The sequence below is a fragment of the Guillardia theta genome (assembly GCF_000315625.1).
Source record: "Guillardia theta CCMP2712 unplaced genomic scaffold GUITHscaffold_62, whole genome shotgun sequence".
In the NCBI taxonomy this organism is placed as follows: Eukaryota; class Cryptophyceae; order Pyrenomonadales; family Geminigeraceae; genus Guillardia; species Guillardia theta.
In genome coordinates, this window is record NW_005434612.1 from 175,963 (window position 1) to 184,583 (window position 8,621).

Here is an 8,621-nt window from a genome sequence, read left to right on the forward strand (position 1 = left end):
CAGGGTCAAGGTCTCAACTCGCAGCTGCTCCGCCTGCACACCATGACGCGGAGTCCTTCAAGGATCTGACTCCCATGGAGGTCCGGCCGTTGTTGTGACCCAGTCCCGTCGTCACGCCTTCCCCAGATTGAAGTCGCGCTGAACCCTCCGACGAGGAGGATCGAAGTGTTCCATCATGTGAGCTGCGTTCCCCCCCACATCACCTTCCCCTTCCCACTCCTGCTCCTTCTCCTCCATCCTCCTCCCGTTCTTCATCTTCCTCCTCCTCTCAAAGGGGCTTGCAGATGGGAAAGCTTGTGCAGCCCGATCCCAAACAGGCCATGGGCAACCAGCAGCAGGTGGTTCCTCCTGCTCTTGACCTCGGCCAATGGTGACTTTCTGCCGCTGCGGCAGTTCTGCCACGGAGGAAGCGTTCTCCCTCCAGACAGGAGGATAGGGGTGGTGGATGCCGGGGAGCTGCCGACGGGGAAGGTGTGCAGCGCTGCTCTCATCGTCTCCTCCTCCTAATGGGGGCAGGTGGTTGGAGGGAAGAGCGTGTACGGTGACTGCGGCGTCCTGGGAGGAGATGGGAGGCTTCTGGGCAAGGCGCATCCTTTCAGGTGTTTTTCCCCCTGCTCTTCACTTCGCTCCTGACCTGGAGGACGTAGGGATGGCGCTGGGGAGGAGGAGGAGGACGGGGTCCCTGCCTTTGGAAGGTTCAAGATCGCAGGTTCAGTCAGGGAGCTCCCCCTCCCTCCATTCCCCTTGACGGGATCCGCAGGAAACAGGAACTACGGGCTCAACCGCAACCTCCTCAACCCTGTGGCTCCGCTGGAGGGGGAGGTGGCGAAATTTGTCGATCGGGGAGACGGAGTAGTGCAGTGCTGCTTCAGGTTCTGCCTGCTGTCTCCCAGCTCACGGTCTGCTGACCTCTGTGCAGGAACATGCCGGTCAAGCCTCCGAACCGGCGGACGTACAGGAGGGACGACCTGCGGCCTGTTTCGGTCAACAACACGTTCTGTCTGAGGTGATGCGGAGAGAGTGATAATCGTACACTCGATAAAGTGAGATCGTCTGAATAGTTTACAACTGCAAAACCTTTTGCGGTAAATATGAACAGTACTCTACACAAAACACACAAATTACAGGTGGAATGGGTCAAGGATGGTCATCGACGTCAGGGTCCCACGGATGGGAGACAGCACGTCGCCCTCACTGCTCCCACTGCTGCTCGCCCTCATCGCTGCCCACTCGATGTTGGCACTCAGGATCTGCCGCTTCATGGCCTCGACTCGCCGCTGAGCGTCGATCCTCTGCTGGTTCAAAACCTCCTCCTGCCTCCGAATATCTTCATTCAGGCTCGAAGGGATCTCCAAGAGGATCTTCTCGAAGCACTTGCGAGCCTTCAGGTTTCCCTTGGCGGCTAGCTTGCGCACGTAATTGGCCGCAACCATCCTGATGTTGGACTTGAGTCTTTCCGACATCTCGGCGCCGACATGCAGGGCGTCGATGGACAGGCTGAACAGCTCGCATCCACCAGCAGCTCCGACCAAGAAGGCTGGAGGACCCGCGTGAACGGAGTCTGTTACGTCCCATTCCGACTTGCTGAGCTGCACCGCCATGTTGCACAGCGCCTCGAAGCCGACAATGCTGTGTGTCAACTGAAGCTTCTTCTGGTGGGCATTCACCAGATACACGCTGCCTTTCTCTACCAAGAACACAGCCTGGTCCACTCGATCCAGCTGATAGATCTGTCCTGGGGACAGCCTGACAGTTTTGGTTGCCTTGGCGACTTTTGACCGGACGTGGGTACTAACGCCCTCGAAAATGGAGAACTGAGAAAGCATCTTGATCATGTTGAGCATTCGGACCCGCCGGAAGCTCGACTGGCATGCCTCAGGTTCAGAGTGTCTTCGAAGGATGCTGGTGGGAGAAGTTGGAATCTGTTGCAGTGTCCACAAGCTGGAAGTTAGTACTCCAGCAGACATTCCAAATGCAAGACGTCCAGGTCCGCTCCGCACTACAACTTTAGAACGAAGAAGCGGAACAGAATAGAGTGGATCGCAGTGGAAGCTTTTGACGAGTGAGACTTGTCGCTAGTTTGGCAGTGAAGGATAAGCGAAGGGAGGCTACGACGGGGGTAAAGCAATGGTACGATGACAGGGCGTAGGGCTTGCACGAGAGAGTATACAAGTAAGACGAGGAACGAGGAAAGGAGAATGTGGAGGGGAGGGAGAGGAGGAGTGGGTGAGCAATTTAGGAGGGGACGAAGAGGACGAACGAGGGGGGGGAACAGGAGGACGGGGGATGTGGAGGGGGGAAACTAGGAGGAAGAGGGGGAGGAGCAGGAACTCTCAAGTTCTGCTAGTCCCCCGCCTTCAAGTCCTTTCTCACAATGGGGAGACGGGGGGTGGTGCAGGAGCAAGGTGGGTACTCCTTCTCATGGCCACAGCTTCTTGCTATCAAAGGTAGGGTACTTATGAGGGATTAGGATGGGTAGTATGAAATTTCCAGGGGTGGATTCGCAGCCCACTGAACTGAAAACAGAGTGGGTGGGTGGTTGACTTGGGGAACGAGTAATTTCGAGTGCCACGGGTACATCAAATGGAGAAAAGTAGGGTAGTAAGGGTGGCCATAGAAGTTTGGAGGTAGGGTAGTGGAGAGACTGAAATGGAGGGTGGTATTTGAAAGGGGTAGGGTTTGTGCAGACGCATCATTGGGGTGAATGCCAACATCGTCAGGGTGGGGTCCTCTATAGAGGGTGATTGAGGGGCAAAGTGGGGTAGTATTGAAGAAGTCAAGTGAGAAATAACTGAGAGGGTGGGTCCATGTTTATAATGGGTGGGGTGGTCATTTGGGCCGGGGAATATTCGAATTTTCGAAAAAGAGTCATTTCGATTTTTTTGAGAATCGATTTAGAAATACCCCTCCTTTTCTAGTCCGAACCACCCGTGTCCTAACTCGGATCGATCTTCCTCCCCAAGCACCCCCACCTTTTCGGGCGTTGAGGAAACTGGCGGCCAGGGGTCATCGCCAAGTCGCAGGGTTCTACTACCCCGATTTTCAGCAGAGATTCCCCCTGGGGGTAGGGTAGACCAAAAATAAAACTGTTTTCTAATTTACGCCTCCCTGCTGATGTAAACTGATGACTTGAGCCGTCGCACTAATTCATAATGTAGTAAATCATTGCTGCCTCAATTCAGTTCGAATAAATCCTCTGAGGTGGACTTGGTCAGCAGAAATATCATTTGCGATCTTCGGAGTTGCAATGCGGCACCGGAATCATGGCAAAGAAATCGACAACGGTACAAGCACTTGAACACAATAATGTGATTCTCAAGAGAACATCCAAGGCAGAGATCCTATCTGTCTGTACACTCTTGTGAATCATGAAGTAGACGAAGGTTGCTGGCACGTGCCAGTCACGGCGGTGACGAGTCTGTGAGAAACAGCCCAGCATAAGCTCCTGCACTAGGTTCCTGAATAGGTTTGGCTACATCCAAGCCTGCAAACATGATCTCCTCTCTTTCCTACCCCCTCTTCCCCACTTTCCCCTCCGTTCTCTTCCTGGGTTGACGGCTGTGGAGTTTGATTAGAGGAAAACTCGGCGTTGCTGGTTTCCGATAGATCTTGTGTTGACCTTCATGGTCAGCAGGGCATGTTGCCCAAAGTCTCCCAGCCTTATTCCATCGATATTGAAAGCGACTTTTCTATCGACTTATCTCGCTTGTTCCTACCATGCCGCTGCATGCAGAGGGGCAAGAGGGAAGAAGCCGTTGCAATGCCATGATCATCAGAAACTTCCAGTGCCTCTCACATTTCTTTAAATTTGCATGGAGGAAACGAAATATTGGGCTTGGTGCATGGATTGAATCTTGATTCAAACAAAAAGCACATCTTAGAAACACGTATGCCTTCCATACTGCTGATTGGATGTTATTCAGACCTTTCAATACGAAAGGATATTAGGAAGTCATGACAGGCATGCATCATGGCCTGACATTTCTTGTCCAGCTCTGTAAAGTTCAACAGACCGAGATGGAGACTGCCGACGTCCCTGGAGTTTCTGCTGAACACGAACAGGAGCTTTGCCGGCAAAGTGGCAACACAGCAGAAGTAATTTGTCTTGTATCTGAGAGGATTGCCTCGCTAGACTGATCCATTCAATCTGGTAAACACTTGTACGTGCATCTCCTTCAAAGCACGATATACCTTGAGATCCAGCCCCAACAGACTTGTGTTCTGTTTTCGACGGTCTGTTGGGTGGCTCGTCCATCCACGGAAGAGGAAGGAGACCTCTTCTCTCCCTCCTTCCTTTACACTACCTCCCTCCCTCCCTCCCTGCCTGCCTGCCTGCCTCCCTCCCTCCTTCATCCCTCCCTTCGTCGTTCGCTCCTTCGCCTTTCATTTTAGTCATGTTGAGTGAAAATGTTCAACTTTTTTGTGTTGATCGGCTTTGTCAAAGTTGTCAACTTTTCCCTCTGTACGAACGAGGGACAGGGACGCGAGAGGCAGAGGAGGAACGTGCAGGAGGGAGGGATCAAGAGCAAGAGGGAGGGAGGGATCAAGAGCAAGAGGGAGGGAGGAAGAGAGGGAGGGGGAGAAAGGGAGGTATAGGGAGGGATAGGGAGGGAGGGAGAAGAAGAGGGAGAGAGGGAGGAAGAGGAGTACGACTACGGCAAAGAGGGAGAGGGAGAGGGAGGGGGAGGGGGGACAGAAGGCGATGTCTTGCTCCAGAGCTGGCAATGGGAAAAAGTCCACGGATTTAAAACACATGGAAGAAGATTGAAGCAGGGAGCTTCAGCTCGATCTACCACATCTGGACCTTGATCCGAAGTGAATCCACATGCGCCACAGAAGGACTATTTGCTCACGATGAGCGTGTTGTGTAGATGGAAGGAAGAGGCGACAAGAGAAGGGAGGGAGTTGTTGATGGTTTGGTAAATGGCAGGTCACTTCATAATGGGCAACACTCTTGACAATTGCTGCGTTTGCAACGACTCAGTCACTGAAAATTATTCTCGTCGGGTGAATTGATGCAAAATTGCTGCCGTATCAAGTTTGACGCTCTTGATAGATTCCCAGATTTGAGAAAAGAGATGAGTTCCGAACAGCTTTCACTGTACAACCGGCTTCGAACAAGACCGGACTCCAGTCTTCCGCTCCTGACAGCAACCCTGTGGAAAATCAAGGTTGGTTGTCACTTTACAATGAATCTGATTGTCAAGGACCTGACGTGGGAGACTGGCAGACAATCCTTCTGAGGAGAAAGACTCGTCTTCGCTAGCGTACGCTGAGCCCTTTCTTGCTTCTCTAAATAACACGCCGCATCAAAGATCATCAGGGTACAACAGCAAGTTCCAGGGGTTGGGATGAAGCTTGTGAAGAAGACCGGGAAAGAAGGATATTACGTGTCTTACGTAGTGCCTTCAAGCCCAGCGGCCAAGCAGGTCACTGAATAGCATTTCGGCATGCGCGTACATTGAGAGACTTTGCAGATATCAGCAGGAGACATGCTCTTGTTTGTGAATGGAAAGGTAAGGAAGATGGAAAGCAATGTGAAATTTGTTTTGACGGCAGGAAAGAAAATCACAGATCATTCAATAGACGACGTTCAGCAGATGATTAAGGAAGAGTTCTCAACTTGCATATTGCTAGGCGTCCGCACTTCTGTAGGTTTTGCTTGTTTCCTCAGACTCTTCCAGTTTGCTGTTGCTGACACTTTAACAACAGAAGAATCCGGACAGGATGTCAACCTTTGTGATATTCCGAGAGTGAGCACGTGGTTTGGTCACCAAGTACAGGATTTCTTCCTAGTCCAGTTTAATATCTGCCTGATTTCTCAGGAGGGTGAATTCGCTCCCATTTTTAATCTTCATTCGTAACTCCATTTATGCAAATAACTTCGATTGATTTACCTTCTAAACAATACTTTCAGTAAAGATCTCCGCGATCCGTTTTCATTGATGCCACAAGCCTCGTTCAGATTTGACACTGCCTTTTTCAGACATTCTTGCAGCTCCTCCACCTTACCAACAAAACGCTTTCGCCCTGTCTCGGACTTCGGAATTCGGTTCGCTAGAGCGGCGGTAGCTTGGTAGTCGGGGTTTGTGATTCTTGTGTATTTCATCAAGGTGTTTCTGATCTCGAAGCCCTTGTTGGTCAAGAGCAGTCCATGCAGCCGATCACGAGGCGTCAAGGGATCAAGAATCTGCTGCAGCGAAGGCGAATACTCTTCCACAAAGTCGAGGAAGCTTTGCTGGACCTGCTCGATGTCATTGCAGACTTGACTGCGTCGGAAGGTGCTCCAAGTATCATACTTGTCTTCGAAGAAGCGATCAGATCATACAAAGCTTCACATACATCTCACTGACCTCCATTCCAAAGCGCCAATTCATTAACATAGAACTTGAGATCATAGTGCAGGTCCTTGAGCTGCTTCAAAATTCTTTCCCTCTCCTCTTCTTTTTGAATAGGTAGCAAATTCCTGAACACCTTCGTCAACACAAAGATTTGATATCGCATATATGAGGCACTGGATCACCTTAAAGTCTCCCGATGCTCTAGTCGGACATCGAAAAGCACATTCAGCAACCTCGACCCTCGCCTCTTGTTCCTTTCATTGTGATGCCGCTGCTGTGACATGTCATCAAGAACAAGTGATCGCAGGAGGTCTGTCGGAGACCTGCTGGGCTCTTTGAGGTCGATGTGCGTGCGATGGGTCAAGCAAACTTTGCTTTGATGGAGCGAATCTTGCCGAGAATTTCAACCGAGCTGCTTTCCCATCCACTACCTGGCCTTCCGACTTCTCGGGAGCAAACTGCGATGTCTTGGAGCTCTGAGATCCTCTATCCGACTTGATGTGCTTAATCAGGCTATGGTCCACAAGAGCAATCAGACGCCATGCATGTCCTCGAGAAGCATCGGCACGTCCTCACCTCTGTGCATCCTGCTGAGGTGCAATGTCGTCCTTCATAACCGTTGGATGGTTGGTCAGGGACCCTCCTTGCATTGCAAACCTACTTCTGCAAAGTTGAGTTCCTCCTTGGTTGTTGTGATCGGGTGGCCAAGGTTTTCTCGCAGCACTGTCAAGAACGCGAGGATCTTAATAGATCATCTGCCCGAGGAAGCTTCTTCACGGCCTGCGATGTCACGCGTGTCAGTAGTTCTGTTGAAAAGCGAGGAGCTGCAATTTTCGCCCTTCCTTCCAATGGCTTCTTTTACGTGATTAAGTTCACCCATCATCAGCATCCTCCTCCTCCAATGTTTTGTCTGGCCCTCTGTTAGTCCTCTCTTAGCCTCCATTCTCCATTTCGGACTTGAGATCCCTTTGGTCTATTCCTTGGCTATTTCTACAGCATCCCTCCATTATTTCCCATCCTCTTCTTCTGCTTCTCTCAATCATTGACGTCCACTCCATGCACCTTCCCGTTCATCTCACATTCTGCCTGATCTTTCAAGGACAGGTGTCTTCCACCATGTTGCTACCGCTAGGCTACCGCGCCATACATGGAATTCTCGTTCTGACCACCCACCACCATCCTCACCTTCTTGAGAGCGAACCGTAAATTCCACCCCCCACCTATCAGAAGATCACAAATTTGTACCGTACCATACCCCACCCCACCCTTGTCCAGCCTGGGCCCTGCATCCGGGACCACCCTACCTGAATCATATATGGTAAAGTGGTGTCCCCTCTACCCCTACCTCCTCCAAACCCCACTACCCTCATGCCCATCTAGCACTGGGCCCCGGGACCCTCCTAACACCCCTACCCCTCAAGGCTATCGCCGAACGGTACGGTACCTATATGTGCACCTACCGGTAGTGACTAAAAGAAGCTCCGTGTAGATGCCCACCCCTATCACTCAGTCAAAAACCACCGGTCTCAAAAAAGCAGCCTAAAAGCGGGCCAGGAGTAAACTTGATATTTCTCGGAAAGGCATCGTTTCGAAACACCAGAATTTTAAACGATATCCCTCCACCAGGGGCAGGGGTGGGGTGAATGGAGTAAATACTTAAGAGGGGAAATGGTGGGTGACCATGGGTATCAGGACGGGTACTTGATTCAGATATCTCCGTAGGGAGTCCCGGGTCCCTTTCGGGCTTCCCGAATTTTTGTCAGCATTTTGTGAGAGTCGGACTGCCATGGTGGCGTGACCTTGACCGTTATGTTACAGCGGTTACATCCGTCGGATTCGGATTCAGACTCTCATAAGTCACTGGTAACTTTGAGATGTAAAGAGCTACTCAGGACCGCGCTGGCACTCAGCTATGGCCGCCCGGCCGGGCGGGGTCTCGAGAGTCTGGGCCCGGCCCGCGACCGCGGCGGGCGGTGACCGGGCCTTCGGCCGCGCGGCCGGCCCCGGTGACTCGCCCAGGCCGGAGGCTCCGAGTCAAAAATTCTGAGGCGGTTTGGCGGCCGGAGACTCCTTTGATGCGAGATGAGCGAAGGAGGAAGACCTCGATGGGGAGAGAGGAGGAGGATGGGGATGATGATGATGATGATGATGATGATGATGATGATGATGATGATGATGATGATGATGATGATGATGATGATGATGATGATGATGATGATGATGATGATGATGATGATGATGATGATGATGATGATGATGATGATGATGATGATGATGATG

At 51.5% G+C, this 8,621-nt stretch overlaps 3 protein-coding genes across 3 annotated transcripts in view; 1 reads left to right on the forward strand and 2 right to left on the reverse strand.

Annotated features, from left to right (window-relative positions):
• Positions 1-1,010, forward strand: part of GUITHDRAFT_112811 (hypothetical protein) — a gene marked incomplete at both ends in the record, with an annotated part of 3,109 nt that extends 2,099 nt beyond the window's left edge. The window contains 8 exons of the mRNA XM_005828001.1: positions 25-80; positions 127-177; positions 285-370; positions 429-471; positions 517-599; positions 648-709; positions 761-872; positions 920-1,010. Of these exons, the coding sequence (XP_005828058.1) occupies positions 25-80; positions 127-177; positions 285-370; positions 429-471; positions 517-599; positions 648-709; positions 761-872; positions 920-1,010 (584 nt within the window). The remainder of the gene's footprint in view (positions 1-24; positions 81-126; positions 178-284; positions 371-428; positions 472-516; positions 600-647; positions 710-760; positions 873-919) is intronic.
• Positions 1,011-1,121: 111 nt separating this feature from the next.
• On the reverse strand, positions 1,122-1,844 carry GUITHDRAFT_112812 (hypothetical protein; the record flags this gene model as incomplete). The annotated part of the gene is made up of 1 exon (XM_005828002.1): positions 1,122-1,844. One exon carries the CDS (start codon positions 1,842-1,844, stop codon positions 1,122-1,124), a length of 723 nt encoding a protein of 240 aa, XP_005828059.1.
• Positions 1,845-5,633: 3,789 nt separating this feature from the next.
• On the reverse strand, positions 5,634-6,991 carry GUITHDRAFT_112813 (hypothetical protein; the record flags this gene model as incomplete). Its single annotated transcript, XM_005828003.1, has 6 exons — positions 5,634-5,700; positions 5,898-6,303; positions 6,354-6,466; positions 6,524-6,615; positions 6,665-6,854; positions 6,918-6,991. 6 exons carry the CDS (start codon positions 6,989-6,991, stop codon positions 5,634-5,636), a joined length of 942 nt encoding a protein of 313 aa, XP_005828060.1.
• Positions 6,992-8,621: the final 1,630 nt, after the last annotated feature.